The 26,296-nt window shown below is 36.3% G+C and overlaps 2 protein-coding genes across 4 annotated transcripts in view; both read right to left on the bottom strand.

Annotated features, from left to right (window-relative positions):
• Positions 1-16,514, bottom strand: part of ATF1 (activating transcription factor 1) — a 35,159-nt gene extending 18,645 nt beyond the window's left edge. The window contains exon 1 of one of the 2 annotated variants that reach the window (XM_032210439.1): positions 16,292-16,514. The gene's annotated coding sequence lies outside the window, so the exon portion shown is untranslated. The remainder of the gene's footprint in view (positions 1-16,291) is intronic. The other variant, XM_032210440.1, reaches the window with a different exon arrangement.
• A 5,087-nt stretch (positions 16,515-21,601) lies between these two features.
• DIP2B (disco interacting protein 2 homolog B) overlaps positions 21,602-26,296 on the bottom strand; it is a 200,785-nt gene continuing 196,090 nt past the window's right edge. For both annotated transcript variants that reach the window (XM_032210327.1, XM_032210328.1), the window contains exons 36-38: positions 26,034-26,211; positions 23,657-23,780; positions 21,602-23,090 (exon numbers count right to left, since the gene is read on the bottom strand). In XM_032210327.1, coding sequence (XP_032066218.1) covers positions 22,838-23,090; positions 23,657-23,780; positions 26,034-26,211 — 555 coding nt within the window. In that variant the 3' untranslated portion in view covers positions 21,602-22,837. The remainder of the gene's footprint in view (positions 23,091-23,656; positions 23,781-26,033; positions 26,212-26,296) is intronic.

Here is a 26,296-nt window from a genome sequence, read left to right as displayed (position 1 = left end):
TTCCTTAATCAGCTTATATTTGATTGTCGGTGGTGTTATCAAAACTATTGCTAATAAGATTTCTCTCTTTAATCTATAAATTCTTTTATTTTTTCCTCTTCTGTAACTTCCCATCTGGGGTAGGTTTTCCCTCCATTTAATTCTTTCAGTATTCCGCTCTGTTCATTTTCAGGAAGAAACCAATCACCATAAATATCAGCAATTTTAATTTCTTTATATTCATTTTCCTCTTTGATTTTTTTGGATTTTAACCACCACTTTTTCCATTTGATGAACATCTTCAACTTCTCGGTCATATTTTACTGTTAGATGTACTAAGTAATCCAACTTCTTCTCTATCCTCTCACTTGTATTTGATAATTTCTGTATTTCTGAGAATATCTTTTGCAGATTTAAAACTTCTTTCTGGTTTCGAAATTGCACCATGATTTCCAGCTAACAAACACTGCTACTCTAGCTTAGAAGGTTTTAGCAGAATTAAGCATCACAATAACATTTCACATTTCTCTGGTTAAAGATCTACTTAAGGAACATCTATGTGCTTTTCTTCTTCTTCTTATCACTCTCTATAAACAAGCTGTGAATCCTTGAAGTGCCAAGCCAGGATAATCAGTGAAAAAAGTATTTCATTTCTAATACACAAACATCTAGCTTCCAAGTAGCAGCCTTACCTTCCAATGTTACCATTTCTTTGTTTCTTTTTGTATTTCAAGTTAAAAAAAAAAAGATCCGATTCTTAAATGAGTTAGAAAAACACCCACAGTAATGAAAGAGGAGAGTTTTAGTCCATAGATTACAGAGAATAGTCAAAGAAAAAAAATAGAAGGAAATTCCATCTGTAAAAATAGCATTTAAAAAGTAAGATAACCCACTGTTCAAAACCAGTCCAAATTTAATTCTGCCGCTAATTTCTTCTGTTCTCCAATTTAAATTAATTTTAAGGTTTTTTTTATAGGCAGTCACTTTTAAAACAGTAAAAATTCCTCACCAGCTGAAAACACTTTCTCTTTCCATATCCTTCCGTTTTGGAGCCGCCCCGACCTCATCAGCCATTTGGCTGGATTTTTTGTCACCGGCTTGAAGAACTTCTCTTGGATCAAACAGAGACTTTGCGATGTCCCTGTGATCAGCAAGATGTATTCTTCCTGTTCACTGTCTCTACGGGACGATTTAGGTCTGTTTGGACCATCCAGAGGCAAAAGTGTTGACTACGATCTCAGAGCATTGAGATCGCACGTCATGTCGTAGCGACTTTGTCTCCTCCCCATCAGGACTGACTTCTTGTCATATTTGTTCTAATAATTTACACTGGATGAATAATATTATTTTTATTATAAAAATATCAAAGTATGAACAAAAATATATTGAGTATCCCCAGCACTTGATATTACAGATAGTCCTTGTTCAATGACGCTAAAGTGGGGTGGAAAATTCAGGAGACCGGTAATGGCTCAGTGGTTAGAATGCAGTACTGCAGGCTAACTCACTGCTCACTGCAGGAGTTTGATTTTGACCAACTCAACGATAACTCATCCTTCCATCCCAGAGGAACCCAGATTGTTGAGGGAAATATGCTGACTCTGTCAACCACTTAGAGAGGGCTGTAAAGCACTGTCAAGTGGTATATAAGTCTTATTGCTATTTTGTTATTTCCTCCAGGAAATGACAAAAAAGGGAAAAGGAGTAAGATAAAGAAGATAGATTCTATCTTTGTATGTCTTAGAACTTTCTGTATCTGTATTGTTGTACCTGCAGAACAGTTAAATGGTATTGTCTAGTTAACTGCACTACTGCATAGAAAGTATTTAAATAAATATACCCCCCAAAGCATTCAAGTTGATTTACCAGCTCTGAGCATGCTACAAAATATTTCAAGTAGTTGCAAAAACATGTCTGATAAACTGGAAAAAAAATATTTTCAATGGAAATGTGACTCACTGATCTTTCCCTGCTGAATCCAAACATAGGACCTTAGTCTTGAAAGTATGCTGAGTATAAAAAGTCAACCCTCAGAAGATTCCGTTCCCATCCACCACCATAAAATTCTTTAATTGATATCAGGTAGTGGACATAAAGTGGTGTCTAACTGTATACCACTCTTGTATTTTCAGAACAATACTTTTTATTCCAACAATAGAATCATTCCATGGATAATATTTCCAAATTGTATACGTTGAAAATTTGTAAGGCTATGCAACACTACCACCACCACCACCCAAAAAAAAACCCCTAGGAGAAAGGCTTCTAATATTCCTGTAAGTGATAATATAAGATAGATATGCAGAAAATAACAACTCTTAAGATGAAAGAAGAAACAAATGGAATAAATGAAAAAAGAACACATAAACATAAGAAGGATCCAAGTGAATATGTTGTTTCCTGATTGGCACTGAACTACAAATTAAAATTGTTTCTAGAGAATATTGAGAATAAGGAATGATAACAAGCAAGTCTTTTAGCCTGAGATGGGCAGTATATAGAGTCTTTGTCATAGTAGGATTAGGTGGAATCTTCTATAGATGAATGCAGCTGGGCTAATTTGAAATATTAACACAATTCATGTTAAGTTACTTCAAAAAAATGATTAGCTCCCAGTCTGTTTTCAATCTTTTTTAGTATGGAACAAATTTTAAGAGACTAATAGTTTGCCTATCAGCTGTAAGATTGTGTTTTTTTAAAAAAGCCACTCTCAGCTACCCCACATGATTCAGCACAATTATTGTACATCGATGCAAGATGTGTGATTTAAATAGACTATCAAGAGCGGAGTACCCTGTCTTTTTAATGTACCGTCACATCCTCATAGGATGTGCTTAGAGTAATTAATCAGTGGTTTATGAACATGAACTTTCAATGAAGGTACCCTATTTTCCCCAAAATAAGACCCAACTGGAACATAAGCCCTGGCATAGCTTTTCAGGATGCTCATAATATAAGCCCTACCCCAAAAATAGGACCCAGTTAACATCATCAACCAGACTGGTGCATTTAGCACTGTATTTCCCAGAAAACAAGACCTAACCAGAAAATAAGCCCCAATGCTTCTTTTGGAGCAAAAATTAATACAGGACCGAGTCTTATTTTCGGGGAAACACAGTAGTCAAATGTACAAAACCCTGTAATATTACTTATTGCTTTTTCCTCCAGTTTAGGCTGGGAGACTCCACAGTAACTTGGAGGCTCAGCTCTTATATTCCATGTGCAAGTTAGAAGGCTGTGCCAATGGAGGATAACTTTGGGGAATGGACTGGAGTATCTTGAAGAAGGTACAGCAGGTACACTAAGCAGAATCACATTGTATTGCAATATTTTGCTGCCAGCACCACTTGTACTTTTCTGATTCTGTAGTTTTCCAGTCTGGTGATCCTAAACAAGAGGTTCAGTCAAGGTGGACTTGCTTTCCTGAAAATTAGCTGAACCATCATTTCCAATTTCAATGTGCAGCAGCTAAAGAATACTGATGATAATATAGAGTCCATTCTCTATCCAACAATGAGATACAACATGCCTGGCCTGTACTCAATAAGAACTTATAATGAATTTATTCCAGAGAACACATTAATGCAATGGAATTGTAATGGAAGGAAATACCTTCACAGGAAAAATATGTGATGGGTTTCCTAACCAATTTGAAAACAATGTAAAATATGTGCCTTTGGTGTAAAGAGCAAATTCAAATTTTAAATTACTGCTACCACCAATATTTGTAAAACAAGGTTTTGAAAAACTAGTACAGTTTATAGTTTGAAATGATATCATCTATCTCAAACTCTCTTATACAATGAGATATACAGATTGAATGACATGAAAAACTAGAATCATTATAGAATACTACAAAATTTGCTGAATTTGTATTTTAGAAGGTTAAACTGTGACAACTATATGATCTCATTACTAATTCCTTGCATCACATTACTATAAATAAAAGGATGAACCATAGATTAGATCAGAACAGACTCCAGCCAACATATTACGTTCTATGCTCAGTAATGTAATTATCCTGTTATATCTTAATTCTGTCTTTTCAATAAATATTTTCATTCAAGGAAAGACATGTTGGAGAAGCCAAGAAAAAAGAATAAGAAAAAAAGTGTCACAACATTTCTATTAGGATTCAACTTTGGATTTAGTCATCTAAACCAAATAAAATGGTATTTATAAAAATGTATTATAATTTTTATTTATATTCATATAAGCCCTTCCTTGTAAATAATTTGAGAACAGCCAACGTTTTAACTGGAAATGCATAATACAAGAAACAAATTTGTTTCCTTAATTAGTAAGAAAAGGAACCTCCTGCCCTGCATATTGTTTTTCCATCAAACTAAAAAAAAATATCTAACATTAAAATTAGTATTTCTCTACATGAAATTTAGAGAAACACATCAAACAGACATGTTACATATGTAAACAGTTCCACTAGTAGATATTGATGAATTAAATATACTACATAATTATTATTTGTAACAGACATTTTTACTATGAAAACAGAGGTATAGATGCATACTTAGCCTATTGTGCTCCAGCATTCTATACATATTCTTGCAATTATTGTCACAACAATCCAATTAACAATAAAAAGACAAACTGAAGTTTATTTCAGTCATTGACCAATTAAAGTACATTGAAGAAAACACTACCCTAACAACAAGAGCCATTGGCATCCATTTGTATGCAAAGCTTAAACATAATGTAGCAAATTTTTGCTACTTTTAGAGAAATAAACTTGCCTAGTTTAACAGCAAATATAAATGATCAAGATGCCCCGGGTATTTACATTAAAAAAAGGAGGGAGGGTAATCAGCTGGTGGTTAATGTTCCTACACAACTGGCAGTATACTGTAGAAGAACATAAGCTATGGTTTCTATCGTGCCCATATCTAAGGTGATCACATTTTCAGATTGGTAAAGAGGTACACCATTGACCGAGGGGGGGGGGGGGGGCTTGATTAAAAATTTTATATTTTGTCAAAAGGTCACAAAAGGCGATTACATGACCCAAGGACACTGAAATCATCATAAATACGAATCTGTTGCCAAACATAAAAATTTTGATCACGTGACCATGAGGATGCTACAACGGTCGCTAAGTGTGAAAAATGGTCACAACGGTCGCTAAGTGTGAAAAATGGTTATCAGTCACTTTTTTCAATGCCATTGTAACTTTGGTCACTAAACCCATTATACCACCTTTCTTGCCACAGTTCTTAAGTGAATAACTGCAGCTGATAAGTTAGTAACATAAGTGAACCTGGTTTCCCCATTTGACTTTGTGAAAAGGTCACAAAAGGCAATTACATGACCCCAGGACACTGAAACCATCATAAATACGAATCTGTTGCTAAACATCAAAATTTTGATCATGTGACCATGAGGATGCTGCAACGGTTGCTAAGTATGAAAAATGGTAATCAGACACTTTTTTCAATGCCATTGTAACTTTGGTCACTAAATGAACTGTTTGAAAGCTAAGGCTAGCTTGCATTATGCTAGCTTACATTTTCAAGAGAGAGAAGCTAAACTCCTTATTAGAATTGAAATAGAAATGAGTAGAGTAGAGTAGAGTAGAGTAGAGTAGAGTAGAGTAGAGTAGAGTAGAGTAGAGTAGAGTAGAGTAGAGTAGAGTAGTTTATTAGCCAAGTGTGACAAGGAATTTGTCTTTGGTGAATATGCTCTCTGTGTACATAAAGAAAAATAAAATAGAATACATTCATCAAGAATCATAAGTTACAACACTTAATGGTAGTCATAGGTTACTAATAAGCAATCAAATTATACTAGGAAACAAATTATTGGATTTTTAAATTATTGGGTTTTCTTTCAAAGAAACTCAGTATGTGCTTCCTGATTAGGAAAAGTGCAAATTCAGTGTCAATGACTCCTGACTATTTAAAAAAAGATTCTATCCAAAGTAAATTGAAATAAATCATTTTTAAAAATTCTATGCACAATAGTTTGAAATGTATTGTGCATAGAATTTTTAAAAATGGTTTATTTCAATTTATTTTGGATAGAATCTTTTTTTAAATAGTCTAAGACAATTTAAAAAAAGAATCCACACAGAATAAATTGAAGTAAACATTTCAAACTATTCCATACAGAATAAATTGAAGTAAAACTATTTTTAAAAATTCTATGCACAATACATTTCAAAGTATTGTGCATAGATTTTTTTAAAATGTAAGTCACAGTCACATGTCCACAAGATGCTGCAAATGGCTATAAACGTGGGTCAGTTATGAAGTGACTGCAGGGGAGACATGAGGCGTCAGAACTTCGAACCAGGTCGTAAGTACCTTTTGGGAGGGTGGGAGGGGTCTGTCATAACTTTGAACAGTCACTCAGTTACCAGACATAAGTCGAGGACTACCTGAGCAATCCTGCCTTCCAAATGCCAGATAGCTCCATCAACAGTCCTTTTCATCTTTTTGTAAGAAAAATATGATGGAAAAAGAAACAATAACTATTGTACATTTATTCCAGGACATACACGAAGTCATAGGAATGGATCATGAATGAGAGCACATTTCCACCAATTAATCCAGAAAATAAAGCAGCAAGGATCCCACTATCCCCCCCACCTCCTCTTTCTCCCTCTCTTTCTCTTTTTGGGGGGGAGGAGGAGAAAGAACAAAAAGGAGAAAGAGGGAGAAAGAGGAGGTGGGGGGGATAGTGGGATCCTTGCTGCACCAAGCTCAGAAAGCAGCAAGGATCCAACTATCCCCCCCACCTCCTCTTTCTCCCTCTCATTTTCTTTTTGGGGGGGAAGGAGGAGAAAGGACAAAAAGGAGAAAGAGGGAGAAAGAGGAGGTGGGAGGGATAGTGGGATCCTTGCTGCACCAAGCCCAGAAAGCAGCAAGGATCCCACTATCCCCCCAAGAGGCAGAAATGGCTGCACGGAGAGCGGCGCCTGAGAGAAGCGGGCAAAAAAAAAAACTTCCGATGGCTGAGCCACTTGGCCCGGGACCGAGCCACCTCCTCGCTGCACTGCCGCCGCCGGAAAGCCGTCGCTCTCCCTGCAGAAAAACGTCACGCATCGGCGCGCACATGCGCAGGAGAGGAGGGAGCCTCACCCCTCGTCGGGCGCTGCGAGCGAGCCGAGCAGAGGGAAGGAAACCACTGCCCTCTAAAGGCCACATTGGGAACGACACTTCAGAGAAATAAAAACTTTTTTTTAACGGCGTCCTTTTTAAAATTTTCTTTCTTTTGGAAAATCGGGACTTTTTGAACACGCCGCGGGACACGGGACAAATTATTAAAAATTGTGACTGTCCTGCCAAAAGAGGGATGTCTGGTCACCTTACCCATATCACAAGGGCGCTATCAACATTTGTATGGTGTTTTTCCTATTTTTCCCTTCCAGGAGAGTTGTGTGGAGAACATTAAATTGAGCTAAAGATAAGATTCTCCTGAATTTGGGAATTTTGATGATATAAATAAGAGGCTGGTTTAGGCCCTAAAACATAGTTATTTGCTTATATTAGGAAACAAAGCAGCAATTTCAATTTGACCTACTACATTAAGATCTTTTGTCTTAGTATTAATCTACTTGATCTCTGAAGGTTAAGAAAGCATCACTGAAGAAACCATAAAGGCTCAATTTCTTTTGGATCACTATTTCCCAGGAAGATTAGTAGTTGTTTACTAATATTAGATGGGTCAGTTCAGTGGAATTGTTGCATAATTTTAAGCAATAAGTAAAGATATTTATTCAGAGAGTCTACTGACTCCTACTTCCTGTCAAAGTGCTGCATTTGGAACCTAGCAGTTAATCTGGAAGATACTACATACATACATGAGTGATTTCAAAGCTCTTTTAAAGCCAACGGAGGTTAATGACAGAATTACTGCATCAACGGCATACAATAGTAAATTTATATGTCTTTAGGCTATAATTTAGGGGGATGTAAAAATGTTATTTAAATGAAGAACTAAGCAGGTTATATAACAATTGAATAAAACTGGAGCCACTACACATCCCTAACTCTCTTCCTTATGGATATTTCCTTTATTACGTATCCTTGATTACTGCACCTTCAATATCATATTTTCATGCACTTTAATGAGGAGCAAGAGTAGATATTTGTCAACTGTGATACTTTTTTAAATGTATGCCATAATATACAGCTAGTTCTCAACTCATGACAATTGAGCCCAAAATGTATGTTGCTAAGTAAAACATTTGTTAAGTGAATTTGCCCCATTTTACAACCTTTCTTGCCACAGTTATTAAGTGAATCTCTGCAGTTGTTAAGGTAGGAACACACTTGTTAAGTGAATCTAATGTCCACATTGACTTTCTGTATCAGGTCATAAAAGGTGATCACATGACCCCAGGATGCTGCAACCGTCATAAAGATGAACCAGCTGCCAGACCTCTAAATTTTGATCATGTGACAACCAGGATGCTGCAATGGTCATAAGTGTGAAAAGTGGTCATAAGTCATTTTTTTCAATGCCGTTGTAACCTTAAACTATCACTAAATGAATTGTTGAAAGTTGAGAACTACCTGTACTTCTAGATACTGTGCTGGAAGCTGACCTGAAATTGATAAATGCTGGATAGAGGATTGTCCTGTGTTATGGGTATACTTTTCTACTAGATCAGTGATGGCAAACCATTTTTGGCTGCCATGCCAAAAGTGGGGGGAGCACAGGGGGGGGGGTTGTAATGCACCGGCATGCCACACTCATGCTATGCGCATGGCCTCACCCAGTGTGCACACATGTACACAATCAGCGACCACCACCACCACTTTTGCCGCAGTTTTTTCCCTTCCCCAGGCTCCAGAGGCTTTCTAGGAGCATGGGGAGGGTGAAAACAGCCTCCCTGCCCCCGCCCCCCCGGGATGGTCTCTTGTGACGAGCTAAGGAGGCCTCAGGAGCTTCCATGAAGTCTCCAGAGGGCAAAAAACAGACCTACGGAGAACCCAGAAGTTTGGGAATTGTGACTTCCGGTTTGTCCTTAGGGCCGATTTTCGACCTCCGAAGCCTTCAAGGGCCTTCAGGAGGCTTCCCTGAAGACTCTGGAGGGCAAAAAATGGTCCTACTAGCAAACTAGAAGTCCTTTCCCGAATTTCCGGTTTGCCCATAGGGCCGGTTTTTTGCACTTTGGAGGCTTGAGGGCCTCAAAAAAAGGTGGCCAGCCCTTGCATGCCCTGACAAATGGCTCCGCGTGCCACCTGTGGCATGTGTGCCATAGGTTCGCCATCACGGTACTAGATTTGCAAGACCAAGGCATGATCTAATGTTGACTGTTCTGTTCCAAACACAGCGTGTTCATCCCTCAGAAAGTCTTCAAATTCAAACTACAGGTTAGCCCTTGACTACAACCATAACTGAGCCCCAAAATTTCCAATACAAGCAAGGCAGTTGTTAAGTGAGTTTGGCCTTTTTTATAACCTATTTGGCCACCACTGTAAAGCAAATCACTTCAGTTATTAGGTGAATCATGTGATGATGTGACTTTGGGACTCTGCAACTGTCATAAATACATGTCAGCTGCTAAGTCCCCAAATTTTGATCATATGACCATAGGGATGCTAGAACAGTCGTAAGTGTGAACACCGGTTATGTCACTTTTTTCTGAGGTATTGCAACTTTGAACGGGCACTAAACAAATGGTTGTAAATTCAGGATTACTTGTAATCAATTTCCTTCTGTAGATTTTTGGCATACATTTTGCTCATCTGATTTAGCAAGCTGATTGTGCAACAGTTAGCTGTATCTCTTTTGTGCAATAGTTAGCTGTATCTCTTTTGTCTTTCTTATATATTGGTATTACAATAGCCAAGCCCCATCCTTTGATATCACAGCTGAACAATCTATTGCTATGAAAAGTGAAGCTAGCAGTGGGACTCAACTATTCTAAATTATTTTTTATTACTTCATATGTAATGGAATCTGAGCCTTAGAAATTAACAACAGTTCACCTTATTTTCTCTGATTAATACAATACCATATATTTCCATGTTTCTTTTGATAGAAATCTATCTTTGGTACTATCAATCTCTTAAAATAATTATAATTAATAATTAACAGTATTTGCATTTAACAAGTACTGATTACTTCTTTATTGTTAAATTCATATTAACTATAAAAGGGCGTAACGCAACATTCAACAACCAATTTTTGCCCTATGCAATCTTAATTTTTTTTCTGAGAGAACAATTCTGTACTAAGGGAATCATGACTAAAAGGCCCTAATGTGAGTTTCAGAGGGGATAATTGAAAAAGGGCCTGGAGTGATGCACCTGAATCAGCATATAGAGAATAAGAATAAGCTACAGAGGTTCATACTTAAAAAACTTTATAAGTAACATCTTAAAAGAACAAAGGTTAACCAGAGGTGAGCATAATGGATTTATTTTAGAGTAAATGTACATTGTGCATTGAGAATATGCTTTAATTACTTGCTTTCCTTAATAATAATTAATTCTAAGATAATAAATTTTCAGAAACTCCTGATACTTGCTACTGCTACTTTTCAATAACAATAAATTACATACACATTACTATGACTCTTATTTTTATCTAATGTTTTTCTCTTCTATTATATATACCCTGTTTTAATAGCTGTTATTTCAAATGCTTTGTTCCAGCAGGGACCTTCTGAATATTCATCATTCAAAGCAATAAATGTATATTTAAACACTAGCTTTCCAGTAACACAGAGGAATAATTTAATTTGTTTTAAGTTGATTATTAATATTATGAAGTCATGGAATTTTGCTTTTTACCTAACAACACTGAGATTATTGTGTGCACAAAGTTGGAAAGATTCAGCATTTCCCACAATGGTGGAATAGTTGGTGAAGATGATGGAACTTGCTGAGATGATAAAATGACATAGTTGATCAAAGAAAAGATAATATATGCATTTATTACTCACTGGAAACCTCTTTTAGCCTTTTTGCACGAAACAGAAAAAAATGAACATGATTTATGGTTTTGATTAGACAAAGTAGATTATAGAGAGTTATGTTGTAATTGTTGAATAAAAGGTAAATTTATTAACTATTTATAATTGCTATAAAGATCAGAAGCTATTTCTTTGCATCTTTTTTCTTTCTTTTCTATTTTTCTTTTTCCTTTCTTGTACTTAGCTTTCTGTTTGATTTCTTCTTTTTCTTACGTTATATTAGTTAGTATTGGGTTTTTCAAAAAATGTATTTAATAAACTTATTCAAAAAATATTTATTATTAAGTGCAAAATGATTTTCATTCCCAACATATAGATGATAGGTGAGAATAAGATTGATATAGCATAGCTTGAATTTGAAGATTGCAATTTCTGCTTTGCCCCATATATTTTCATCAAAGGTCTATTTTTATAATTATTTTGTATGTTGGAGCATCTCTATAACACTTGTTCAGAGTTGCTTATTCTTTGATGTTCTGGTAGAAAATTAGTGTGAGATGATAAACTATTAAAACTAAAACCTTTATATGTTAGAAGAAATTTATAGTGAATTGGAAAAATGTATACCATCTAGCCATTACTGTTAAAATGGAAAAAAATAATCATTCTATGCATTTTCATAACTCTTATTAATCAAATGACTAAAATAATTCCACATTTTAGAGCACTTTTTGATAAACAAATATTTTGAATAATAAAATCTATTATCCTTAGTCCACCTACATATTTTAACAGTTAATCTAGTTTTAGTTGGCAATGCAAATGCTACTCTAAAAAGGTAAAAAGTGAACTAGATTTCTTGAGTAATTTTAGCAGTTTAAAAATACTTCTTTAAAATTATTTATTTATTTATAAATTTTATTGGCCACCCATCTTACCACAAGGTAACTTATGGTAACTTGCATCTGTACATATCACAATAGATGTCATATATGAATTTTTACTGCATTTGAGTAATTGTGCCTAAAGTACTATAAGAATATTGACTGATTGATTGACTAATTGTATGCCACCAATTTTGTTGTCATTTGGTGGCCACATAGATAGACTTTCTCCAGGACGGCATTTCTACAGCTTCATCTTTTAGTCTCCAGTAATAGAATCATCACTATTACAGTGAAGACCACCCATTTTGCTGCAGGATGTCTTCTTCTTCTCTTTCCTCCCATCCTTGCCAAAATTCTGCTTCTAATTATGTTGATAATCTTTTTAGTTTCCCTATTGGTTTCCTGTTTCACAATGGCAAAAATGTCCTTTTCTTCATTTTCAGTTTAAAAAGTGGTTTAATGGTTGATCATATATGATTATTTTAACAGAATAACATGCTGCTCCCCTTGTGACTGAGTTTTTTTATATGCTAAAACAGTAATACAATTTTAAAAATACAAAAAAATCCTAATAAAAATACTACAGGCAGCAATGAACAACTAAACTCTATAAGTATTCCCTTTGCAGGAGGGATCAACATTAAATACATCAGATTCCCCCCTCCTAAGTCTTAATTATATTTCAGATATAAAAGAACATTAGGCCTGATCTGGCCTTTAGGGGAATGCTTTTCCAGAGAAGGGAGGCAGGTACTGAGAAGGACCTATGCTGCTAATAGGTGACATTCTCTAGGGATAGAGATTCAGATAAACTCTTACTTTCTAGATTCTAACAAACAAGCAAAAACTACTGAGAGTGAGTAGTCCAGAAGATATCTGGGTTGTAACCTATGTAGACCTTTAAAGGCAACAAAGAGATTCTTCAATTGCATTCAGAAACAAACAACTAATACCCTGTTTCCCCAAAAATAAGACCTCCCTGGATAATAAGCCCAATTGGGCTTTTGAATGCATGTGCTAAAATAAACCCTTCCCCAAAAATAAGCCCTCCCCAAAAATATTGCAACACAGCAGTGGCCACGAGGTGATCATGCTCGCCACCTCCTGCAGCTCAAAAATAAGAAAACCTCCCCGAAAATAAGCCCAAGCACTTATTTCGGGAGGGCAAAAGAAAATAAGACCCTGTCTTATTTTCGGGAAAACACGGTATTATTTTGAGTAGCATGGGCCATAACTCCTGGAGTCACTGCATTTTGGACCAATTAAAGTTTCCAGATGGTCTTCAGGGGTTTAGTGTAAATGAGACATGACCAAGGTTTAAGTGATACTGAGCAGAGCATCTCATCTATAAAAGTTCACAATGGGGTTGTGGAAAAGCACTCCTCACCACCTGTTTTTGATTACTGTTATTTATTAATCAACTAAAAATTAAACAATAAAAAGCACTCACCATTAATAAATATCAATTTGCTTTTTAGCATTCTTCTTTCCCATCTTAAAACAACAATGAACAACAACTGCATTTGGAGCCTATCCACGTGATTATACCTGTCCAGTACATCTTGTTCTTTCCCTATATAGAGGCTGAGTCATATACACATTCAATTCTGAATTCACCATATTTGCAGTTTCTAAATATCCATCTTCCTCAAACCATCAGCAGTACTGTGAATTAACTTCATTTACATGAAGTTGTATTACTTGTATGGTAAACTAAAATCTCACTAAATATCAGTTATAATTTTCTTATAGGCCTAAACTCAGAAATTCTGGAGACAAAAAAACAAAACAAAACATTTCAATATTATAACTGAAATAAACAGCTAATAATATTGTCTGCCATAATATACTAGCAAATCAACTGCAGCTATTAAAGCTCTAATGGGCCATTTTCAATTCAAATTTTAGATTAAAATCTTCTTTAGGAGACTAATATTTCTTATTTCAATTCAACAATTTCTGCTGTTCCTCTTAACTTTATATCCAGAAGAGACTATCTAGCATGCTTCTTGTTTGAAAAAATTTCTTTATTTTGTCTTGTACACTTTTTGTAGATATAAAATTTAATTAGTAAATCAAAATAAAAGTAAAATTGTAATTCTGTAACAATCTATTACTTCAAGGCTGGACAACCTTTCACCTTCCCATTTTTTAAATTCTTTTTGAAGGCTGTATTGTTCAGCAATCTACATTATTTGTTGAAAGCTATATAGAATAGGTAATTACAGCATAATAAACATACAATTAATACAATTAAATAGGGGCTATTTAATCTTCAAAAAGATGTAATAGAGACTATTGGGAAAAACATTCCTTTTATTTTAGAATAGTTTTACAATGCCCCTTTAAATCAGTAAGCCAATATCATAGCATATATTTAATAGAAATAATGTAAGAACCTTCCTCTAAAACTGATCTAATTTTTTGCATAAGAATTCAAGATGCCATCAATAGGAACTAGGTGCAAAAAAAGCAACTCAATAAAGAGATAGAATTTCAGAAGACATCTATGAGCAAAATACAAAAAAGGAGCTAATATAGAAATATACCATTTTTTCTTAAGTGTTCTAATTTTAACTGTTTGCATATATCAAAGAACACAATTTGTTATTCATATTTTAGGCACACTCATATATTTTATTTATTTTATGAGTTTGGATCCCTATTTTCACTGTGTGCTACTTACAAAAGACATACACACACTTAAATGAAACTGAGACTAAAAATAACCACAGTAAAAACAGTGATTGGATTTTAAAAGGCCACGAGAGCCACACCGAAGAATTCATTAGATGGTTATTATAAAAAGACTTTAAATAAACAATTTGCAATGATTTATTTAAGCATGAAATTAAAAAAAAATCAGGCTCCACCTGGCACCAAAAGAGTATCGGTTTGTATCAAGCAAGTCTCCTTGGGAAGAAATTCTGGGGAAATGATTATGCAAGCCTTCTCTCCTCCCCATGAAACGTGTAGCAAACTTTAAAAAAAAAACCAAGGAAAGTGTAACAAACAAATTAACAGAGCCAGATCAATTCCAGGGAAGACCAGTAGGTAGACTGCTGCACAAGAACAGAACATCACTGGTTGTCCAACCTATACCTCAATTCATTCAAACATTATTAATAAAATACAACCCATACTGGACAATGACATTGCACTTTCTCAGGCAGGACTGTACTTGCATGCAGACAACCATCCATCCTGAAGCTGATTTTCACAAGTAATCAGAAACAGGGAAATAATACTGATGAGGTAACCAGACCCTGCACACTCTGCAGATGCCTACTTGCCCCCTCATTTATAGTAACTGCATCATCACAAGTCTCAGTACCTTCACACATAGGGTTAGCAGTGCCTTCCCACACTCTTCCTCCACCTGCCCAGAAATACCCTTTTGAATGCTACATAAGACAATTCGTACAATAGTCATTGATTTCACACCAGACTCAAAAGAAAAGTGATACCAGCATTTCGATCTGTGATTTTAATCTTTGTGACAGATTTTGGAATAACACTCTCTGAAACCAATGAAAAGTCCACAGTACAACTTGAATGAGACTGCTGAGGTCACCTACATTTAAAAGGTTTCAGGCCCCAATAATACTCATTATAATTATTGATAGAGCATGTGTAACCTGACCTATATGTCACCGCTCTTCGCTCCCAAGTCTAACTTAAATAGTATGGATCCGATGAAGTGAGTTGTAGTTCACAAAAACGTTGTAGTAGAAAACGGCCCTACAAGACTCCCGGTTTCGGGGCTACAATATACTTAATTCTTCTTAGAGGATTTTGAGGTATAAAATCATGATTGATTCTGGCATTTGACGGTCTGCTGGAAGTGGGGCATAAACCTCTACCTAATGCCAGTTATTTGCCCTGGCACCAACCACCGTCGCGTAGTATCGAGGCAGCCCGCTGACGACTTCTGTGACATTTGCTGGTTCTATAAAGTACTCCCATCCTCTGGCGTCGGCACAAAAATGTCTTTAAAAGTGTTAAAAAAGTCGGCTCTGCTTGAAGCCATCGGCCTGAGGAGGGTAAGCGGGTGTAAATTTACTGGGCAGATGCCGCTCAGCGAGCAACGACAGCTTTTATATAACAAGCCTTGCCCGTTTTTTTTTTTTTGGTTTTTTTTGTGGGCACCCTGATCTTTTGGACTGATAAGCCGCGGCAAGAAGGTATGGATGTCAGCACGCGAGCCCCGGTGCTTGAGCAACAGCTGGGAACGAAGGGTTGAGCGCTCGTCGGCACCGACGCGGCGCATCACAGGCTTCCCCTCCCGCCAAATTCCAACTGCCTCCAAAGCCTCCCACCCTTCCCCCCCCCGGCAGTGCCTCGCGCCTTTTTTATGCGCGCGTGCTCTGGAAGGGGGTCGCCCAACAACTCCCCTCCCCGGACTTTGCTCAGGCGCTTCTCTCCCCGCTTCCCCCCCCCCACTCGCTCTCCCTTCCTTCCTCTTCCCGCTCGATGGTTTCAGTCGCGTCCGATCCGCTTCGCGCTCTAAATTGAGTGGCTTGGCCGTCGCGCCCGCTTTTACCTCAGAGGCTTTCCGGGCTTCGCCTCGACTTCGCGTTGCCCCACAGGGAATCGCCCTAACGCCTCAAGAAACCGGACCCACCGCTACTTGTCAGCATTACCAAACTAATCCCCGCCAGGGGGACGATACCCTGCGGTTGCTCTTGGTGGGCGGGTTGTGACTATAGAGTGCGCCGGAGGCCAGCGCTAGAGTTGGCTACCGCCTGATAACAATAGAGTTTCTCTTTTTCCCTTGGTCTAGAGTAGACTAACCGCAGCCGGGAATCAGAGAGTTGGAAGTCTGTGGACGCTAGAGTGGCAAAGCAATGGGTATTTTTGAGGCCTTTGGACTCTGATTTCGTACCTTTCGATGCCTTTTTATCGCGACCAGTAAGTCTGCCTACATAGGATCGTATCTTGATTCTACTTAAGTGTATTCAAAAGTGACTTCAAATAAACAACTTTAGGATTGCAATCTTGGCCTGTATCTCACAAGAGCAGAGTATTAGTTTTTTTAAAAAAAACTTATTATATTTACGGACGCAGCGGCCAAGCGAAAAAAATAAAACAGTTCAAACACAGGTGTGCATTTAAAAAAGCTTGCTCAATTCTACGTAACTCCAGATTTTACATTCCGGCTGCGAATTTTAAAGTTGAGAGCGGATCAGTCACATCTTCCTCTTCTGTGCACTGGGAGGAAGTGAAAGGAAGAAAAGTTTGGACGTGAAGATCTGTTCTTATTTTCGTCTTGAATTCAAGAGATTTTATGTTTTCACAAGAAATGACTGAAGGAGCTTTTGGGTTGCACATACATATGAAATGTTGAGAATTTGTGCACAGTCACAAAATGATTGCCTGCTCACCAATTAACCACTCTCTTGGGTGGGGCTAGTAAAAAAAAACAACCCTCAGTTTACAGGACACTAGAAATAGTTCCTCATCGTGATGAAATTATATCCATTGGATCATGAAGAATTGGAATGGACTGAACAACCAAATAACAAAATGGAGAGATTGCTCAATGCCATTTATTAACCTAAGTTATCTTGGCATTTCTTCTCACCAGTCTTTAGTTTTATATCTGATATTTATATGGGGTTTAGCTGCATTCCTCTAAATATATTAGAGGCTGATACCATTGTTTTGCAGCATGCCCATGAACCATATAATTTTAAACAAAATGCCTGCTTTGCCTTATTAGAGATAAAAGAATGATAGCCTCAATCTATGTTTCCTTAACATGGTATAGTATATGGTGCAATTAAAAATCAAGCTCTTGCATGTGCTGTATCCTCCTTGCCTAATGTCCCAAAGGTGTCTTTTCAAGAGGCAACTGGACTTTCTGGTTTTTGTTTGAAGATATTTCATTTCTCATCCAAGAAACTTCAGCTCTGACTGGATGGTGAGAAATGGAAGGATTTACCGATATATTCCTTGCAGAATGCTGGTCATTTCCATTCTTTTAGAGAGTCCTTGAGGCCACTTAGAGGATAACTATAGTCAGGGTCACGAGTAATGCAGATGGGTGTATGGAATGACGATGTTGGTTCATCTATTGTTCTCTGTGTAGTCTGTTATAGAGGAGTTCTTGTAGGGTCTTTTTGGAGATTTGGTGAAGGCCCACTTGGGATAACAACACGCTCTAAGGGCTTCCTTGAGGTGTTTTAGTTCTTTTTCCTTACCATCTTTGCGGGTAGGCAGACCTTCAGCTCAGTGATGTAGGGCTTTGATGATTCCCATTTTGTGCTCCAATGGGTGGTGAAAATCAAACTGTAAACATTGATTCATGTGTGCGGTTTTCTGTAAACTTCAATGTCAAGGCTTCTATCTTCCTTAATGTGTACTGCACAGCGCACAAAGGCTAAACTATTTTCCTTAAGATCTTCCAGTGTGAATTTGATTTTTCTGTCCAGAGAGTTTGTTTGATGAATGCTTCCAATTCCTTTGTTTTGATCTTAACCAAAGTATTGTCCATAAACCAATACCAGTATGTCAATTGAACAGCCCTCTCAACAGAGGGGGAGGGTTTATTTTTATTTTTTATTAATTACACTTATATACCACTTCATAGGGCTTTCAGCCCTCTCTAAGCGGTTTACAGATTTTTAGCAAATTGAGTCAGCAAATTGCCCCCACAGTCTGGGTCCTCATTTCACCCACCTCGGAAGGATGGAAGGCTGAGTCGACCTTGAGCCGGTGAGATTTGAACCACTGAACTGCAGATAACAGTCAGCTGAAGTGGCCTGCATTACTGCACCCTAACCACTGCGCCACCTCGGCTCTGGTTGCAACATCATCTATCTCCGAGGTTGATGACTGAGACTCTCCATAGACACTCCTTGCCTGATCTTTCAATATCTTATTGCCTTACAATAGGGTATCTCTGAAGTACATTGCCCCCAAGTACAGTTTCAGTAGTTCATTCTAGGCTGGGCACTTTGTAGACACGAGTGTCATGAGGGATATGGGCTGCAAAAATCTAGCAGGCCACTAGGTGATCAAAAATTCTTGATTACTTTCCCATGGTTGAACTTCAACCTGAGTGACAGAAATTTCTGCTTTTCTTCCTAGCTCTTAATGCATGCCAAAGGACTTGTTCTGCAGGAGTGTAGAACGACTAATAGTGAGGACAAATGACAGTATATTTTTGTTCTTAGTAAGACTCAGAATACAAACTTGTTACCTTTAGGACATTTTTATGACAGTTATTTTTTCTCTAGGGGCTACTTAGGAATACGTTTGATGCAAAATATACTTTCTTTTTGAGTTAGCATTTATTTATTTAATATCTTTTTTAAACTTTGGGGATTGTTCTGCTTTTTTCTCTTTAATTTTTAAAAAATAATTATAGTAATTCTCTTCAGGGACTTTGCCAAAAATCAATTAGTGTTTCATATAAGTCCTATAATGATTGGAATTAGACTAGGATCAGTAAGATGCAAATAATATTCAATCACAGAAACTCACTAGATTATTTGGCCAACACCTCACCATTCAATTTACTATATACTGTGCAGAATTAATTGGACAAGGGAATATTATATGTGAAGACTTCACCAACAGGAGTTAAAGTTGGTAATATCCAACAGGCTTTGGGGAAAAAAAACATGGGATAAAATGTTAATGATATAATAAAAACAGACAGGCATCATTATTTATTAACACAAGACAAGAAAGACACAATCAATGCATTAATGGAACACTGTCCAGCCAGATGTTAATTTTTTTTAAAGTATATCTAAAACCTAATTTCAAATAAATAAAAAAGACTTTTTACATAATTACACAGTTGTGATTTGAATCTGACAAATGGTAAACGTATTGACATCAACAAAAGCAAAAAAAAATTAAAGACAATGATCTATTGTTTTTACAATCATATCTCCATCAGTTAAGCTTGGCCCATCATTGCTAAACTGCACAATAAAAAATTGAAAAGCAAACTATTTAACTAAAAAAAAGCTTATCTTTGAAAAAAAATGTGAAATGGTTTTGTAGTTTTGTGTTCAGGGTAGTAAATTCATTCTCAGGAATAAGTATTCTAATTGCTTCATATTAATATATATTTAGTAATGATGTAAATTCAGAGGGTTTTTTGTTAATAAAACTGCATTCATGAGATATACATGACAGAAGAATATAGGAAGGCAATTCTATCACTGTCAATACTCCATAAACCTCTGAAAAGCAAAATGTGAAAGAAACATGTTATGAGAATTACAGGGTATTCACAGAGCTCCCACACTTCCATTGTTGTTGGAATTTAATCTTGGGCTTACGAAAACAGCAGTCCTTCCATTTGCAGAAGGAATACTTTGATCCAAGCCACTGTATTTAAATTAAGTATTACCTGAGCTAATAAGTAAATCCAAAAAGCCAAGGCTGAAAATGCTGGCTTTAACTTCTTTGGATATATGAAAAAGTATTACCATATAATGATTACGTGGAATGGGGGGGGGGGGAGGAGAACAAGCTAACTCCAGAACCTACGGAGAACTAATCCTTATTGTATTCCATGTGGAATCTGTAATGTCTGATGGAGAACACAGAATAGCACACCCAAAGCCACACTGAGCAAATCAGTGTCAGAACCCCCATAAAGAGAGCACTGATTCTACAATCATTCCTTTGGTATCTCAGCCATGTGTATAAATTATTGGAAGGCAAATATGTGTGGCACTGAAGAGATCTCAGGGCTAAAGAATAACATTGAAATCCTTGGTGTATTAATTATAAATCTTTGGAGAAAGTATATTAAAATCTCACATTAACAGGGAACAAATAAAATATTTAACAATTAAATCAAGGAGAAAATGATGTATTTGAAGTCAATGTTGAAAACAAAACTTGAAGTATTTCAGATTAGAAGATCTGTAATATTTTCCAACGTTTTTCTAGACTGCACACAGTAAATCTACCATATTACATGTAATAAGAATCTAAACATAAGCGTAGAAAATACTGCTACAACCTTGGGTAGAGAACTATGCTCTGTTTTCATTCAGTAGGACATTAAAAGTGTATTTTTATAAAACTTGAGACCTCTTAAGAGCCACATTGGAGTGAATAAATAAAGGCTGGAGTACACAGAACATTTATTTGCTGAAGGCCTTCTGTTCCCATGTGGAGTGCCAGCAACTGCTTTATCTGTGTTCATTTTCCAAGCTATTGCAAACTACAAGTTAAAAACAACTTCAGCATGGAGTGCATTTTAATTACATAGCAGCACCACACTGTGGAAATACTGATAATGCAAAATATTCAAATCGTATCCATTAAGAACCATTAGTTAATATTTCAACGATTTGAAGTAATGAACCTCCCTCCACCCTGTACTGCTTTCACCATAATTCTTCAAGATATATTGAACAACATATGTATAAGAAGGTAATTGTGAATATTTTGTTAATATATTTAAAAGTTTTCTGTCTAAATATCTATACGTCAAGCCATTAAAAAAACAAGCTTTTGAAAGTTTGTACAGAAAGGTTTTCAAGTATACATTTGGAATTTGTCTTAAGGAATAAGTTGCCAGAGCTACACTTAATATAGCTGCTGTAGCTGATGATTTAATCCAGGTTTATATTTATATCTCTCTTAAAAATGTCTAAAAACACTAACTTTGTTACAGGGAGGGTAAACAGACATTATTAAAATATTCTAAGTATTTACACAATAGGCCACAAATGGCCCAAGGAAGTTTGTCACCATTTCTAGTATCTGCTTTCTGTGTTATTTCAACAAACTTCTTAAGGAGAAACAAGAAGATTCTAAAGTGTAATCAGAAAAAAAAATGGTTTAAATAGAAATATTGTTTTTCCTACCAGCTTATTGGAGATGGGGTTGCAGACCATTTTCAAACAATGGCTATTCCAGCACATTTTAAGGCATCTATTGTCATCAATTCTTTGAAGGCTGAAACTGATCAGCTATTTTGAATGGGATAATCACAACTTGCCAATCTTTCAAAAGAATTAATAGGCTGTTTCTGATTCAAAGACATCCTGCAAAAGCCTATGATTTGCAGTACAGTAATGAATCCCACCCAGAAAATAGCACATCAAAGTAATGGTAGGAATTTTCTTTCAAATGAATTGTTACTGTGCACCAATCAAACAAAATATGTCTAAGATCATAAATGGAGTGGTTCTGGTTAACACGTGTTTGCTTATAAAAAACATTTTAGTAGGCTATACAAATTCTATTCAACATTCCAAAATCACAGAATTGCTTCTTGCTTTTTAAAATGCTTGTAACGCTGATAAGAGTCAGCCTCTTTATAAACATTTGCATTGAAAACGTTTCTACATGCTATGCCATCATACCTGACCAGCAACAAAATAAGAGAAACCTAATAGTCTAATTGCATTCCTCACTTTAATTGCCTAACCATAATTTATTTAAGGACTTTGTTAAATTCTTAATTATTTGAATCAGTTTTCTAAATAAATGAATTATGCATACTAATATTTACATATGATTTAAATGGAGGCAAATTCTTTTTAAGTTCATGAGATAAGCTATATGAATAAGTGAATCTTCTGTTGAATATTGAGTGTGGTCATGGCACAATTTTAAGTAAACGTGATCCCTTTCAACACAGTACTACAGAATTAAGCTAATAGTTTTAAAGTACACTGTTTACAGACGGTATACATAGGACTTACATAACCAGGTTCTTACAGATTTGTATTTTAACTAAATAAATCATCCCTCATAGAATTCTAAATCAGTGTTAGAAAAAGTACAAATATATACAGTAATTGAAAATGTTAACACTACAATAAAGGCCCTAATAATTGGTGTTTGTTTTTCACGAGGGCCTATTTTTCATTGCCTGTAAAGCTATCATCTTACAATACAAATGTAATTCCCTGGTTGCCATCTTTTGTCTTTTGATCAGTCCAGCTTGCTGTCAGTCCAGTAAGATGGAGAGAAAAGGAGTCAAACAGCATTGTCCAGGTTCACAACTATCATTGCTAATTCTTCTGTCAGCTTCTTTTGTTTCCACAGTCATTCCTGGTTCTTGCTCAGTTTGTAGGATAGTTTCAGACCCACACTTGCAAAATTACATGTTGTATGCTACATATATGGGATCCAGTTGATCAGCCAAGAAACTGTCACGGAGATGCATCCGCTGCTTCTCTCCTCTGGAATTGATGGGTATCACCCCAGGATCAACTACCACCACGACTCCTACAATCAGATAATGTTCTTCCAGGACCACATTGGTAACCAGAGGGACTAAATCAAGAGCTTCTTGCTCACAGCCACACAATTCCACAACCACTACAAGTAAATTGGTCCATGTGAATACAGCACTAAAAGAAAAATAAGAAATCCAGAGTTTATTACACACACTTGATAGGAATGAGTCTGCAGATTATTATTTTATAAGACTATGCTAATATGTTTAAATACCACAATTTTAAACTAAAAGATCTCCCTGTCCAAAAGTTTTATGCATTCTGAAATGATCACTTGGAATGGATCAAGTACAATAATATACTCACTTTAAAATATATAACTCACTTCATGCATTCCACTTTTAGTTTACAATAAATAGTTATATAATAAATAAACCAATTGCACATAGGAATCTGATAAAGTATAATGCAAAATTTTAAGCGATGGTTATATAATATATAAAATAGCACAGAATAGTTTGCTACTGTTCTCATATCAGTAATGAAATGGAAGCTGGGGCTATCATCCAAAGTTCTGAATAGATGTGCCCAATCTAATATTTTCTCAAAACGCAGATGTGATTGCTCTGGATCTAGGTTGCTCTGAATTTACAACTACAGTCAGTAACTTTGTTTTCCTATTGCTGCACCCTTGTTAAACAATGTATTTTGCCAAAATTAATATATTGCATAAAACTTACCATTCTGCAATGCTCCTGTGCATCCGAGAAATTGAAGTTTCTATATCAATGGGATGATAACGCAATCCACGTAATTCCAGAGTTTCATCCAGTGCCCCGACAACATACAATGCATCATGGCGTTCTAAGGAGCATATTGTACATTAGTATATAGAGATTTATGCAGATTTTTCAGAAGAGAATATTGAATTGTCCTAATTGTTTAAAATATATATAGGGGATTAATTCTCAAACTCTAAATCATTTATTTAGTATTCTTTTGAAATTGCAACGGAACTAAAAAAAAGTGACTTATTACTGTTTTTCATACTTACAACCACTACAGTATCTCCATGGTCACATGACACTTGGCAACTGGCTCATATTTATGATGGTTGCAGTGTCCCTGGGTGATGAGATCACCTTTTGTGACCTCCCGAGAAGCAAAAATAGTGGGTAAGCCAGATCTATTTAACAACCATGGTCCTCCAAAAATGGCATGCTAAGCGGCGGGGTTTCCTGCTGACAAACAGCTGGTTTTGCCATCAAAACTGGTTATTTGGTGGGGTGCTCCCCAAATGTAAACAGAGCAACTAGGAATGACCCAAGATGACCCTTGGTACAACCGTGTACCTACCTGGGAAGAGTCTTGACAGTTGCAATTCTGGGAAGGAGCAGCTGGAGAGCCGCATCTCTATCTTTTCCTTTCAGCTATTTATTTTAAGCATCCCTTGGTTTTAACTGCACGCTTTGAATTTTTTTTTTTCATTTTGATTTTTATCTTTAACTGTCAATGAACTGGTTGAATTCCGACTTATTCTAACCCTTTGCTGGATTTTAATGTGGGGGTTTTGGGGTCTTTTTTGCATCTGTTTATTACTTTATTTTGGAGTTGCAAATCACTTTCGCTTTCCCTATATGGAAGTCGAGGGCAATTTCCAGGGTAATGAAAGCTATTTACACTTACACAGGATTTTCGGTACAAGGATTTTGCGTTTTATTAATTTTTAAAAGCTCTGTTGTTGTTGTTTTTAAACCTTGCTGGAAAGCAAGGAAATTTGATCCTGGACAGATCAGAAATAATGATTGGGTGGTTTATGTAGATCAGAAGCCAATGTGGCTTTTCTGCAAATGAAATACAATAATGGATTATTAACAGAGAGCTTTGAATTTTAACTTTGCTGTTGACTTTACCTGTTAATTATGTTTTTTATATACTCGATAGATGCCAGGTTCAAATTAGTTGGGTAAACAGTTGTAGAAGTTTATAAACTCTGGGCCTGTTTTGCAAGGGGGAAAAGCTATTATTCTTGAAATATATTTATCAGTATTCAACTAGGAGGGACAATCTATGTTTATGTTTGTCTTTTTCTTTTTATACACTTTTTTCCTATGTCTTTACTTTTGTTCTGTTGTATTCCCCCCCCCTTTTTTTACAGTTTGTATTTTAATGATGTCAATAAAATTAAAAACTTATTAAAAAAAACAACTGTGTCACTTACTTAACAACTGCAATGATTCACTTAACAACTGTGGCAAGAAAGATTGTAAAATGGAACAAAAGTTAGTTTTTGTTCTGTCTTACTTAGCAACAGAAATTTTGGGTTCAATTGTGATTGTGAGTTGAGGACTATCTGTATAGCAATTCTCCTCTACTTTCCAAGCAACTAACATGATAATAGAAAAATTCCCACTAGCTGCTTTTAAATCTAAAAAAGTACTCAAGTTACATGCACTAAAATATATATATTGATGTTGATTTGTGGAAAATTGTTCTAACAGCTTTTCTTGTAACATTAACGTTATATTCATGCAGGGGTAAAATGCTACCGGTTTGGGCCAGTTCACCCAAACTAGTAGTAAAAACTTCTACTGTTTGCCAGAACCGGTAGTAAAATAATGCTTAAAAAAGTAAAAAAAAGTTCCGACAATCAGCTGTGCCACACTATCTTAGAACTTTTTTTAGCATTTTTTTAAACTACCTATTTGGCCAAACCGATAGTAAAAAAAAATGCTTTAAAAAAGTTCTGATGATCAGCTGTGCGACAATCAGCTGTGCCTGATTGTCTTCCTGCTTGTTGCCTAGGCCATTTTGTGTGAAGTCCAGTTGCTTTTACACTGTGTGTGAGTCAGTTGTACAGCTTTTGTGTTATTTTTGTGTAAAATGTGATAGTTGGTTTTTGAGTTTTCTGTGAGGTTCCTGCTTGTTGCAGGGGTCATTTTGTGTGAAGTCCAGCTGCTTTTACATTGTGTGTGAGTCAGTTGTACAGCCATGCCCACCCGGTCACATGATCACCAGCTACGCCCACAGAACCAGTAGGGACAATTTTTGAATTTCACCACTGTGTTCATGTCACCAGTAAAAATGTCCACAGAAAGGAAGAGTAATTTGTCCTACCTCCAGTAGCTGCTGTGAGTTCAGTCCGTCGTACAAAGCCAAGGTATCCTGTTCGTGCCCAGAGAGTTTGAGCAGCATCACCAAAGCTCAGGCGGGTATTGAAATGATCTGCTTGGAGGGTTTCATTATCATAGATGGTATAATATCCACTAGCAGTGTGAGGACTATTCACCCAGATCTATGAAGGTGATAAAACACAAGTCTTCTATTTCTTGTTTATTTTTGTTTTTTTGGTTTTTTTGGTCGCTTTTTAACCACAGAAT

The sequence above is a fragment of the Thamnophis elegans genome, chromosome 2, assembly GCF_009769535.1.
Source record: "Thamnophis elegans isolate rThaEle1 chromosome 2, rThaEle1.pri, whole genome shotgun sequence".
NCBI classification, from domain to species: domain Eukaryota; kingdom Metazoa; phylum Chordata; class Lepidosauria; order Squamata; family Colubridae; genus Thamnophis; species Thamnophis elegans.
Note: the sequence above shows the minus strand (reverse complement) of the source record. Positions and strands in the feature narration are given on the sequence as shown.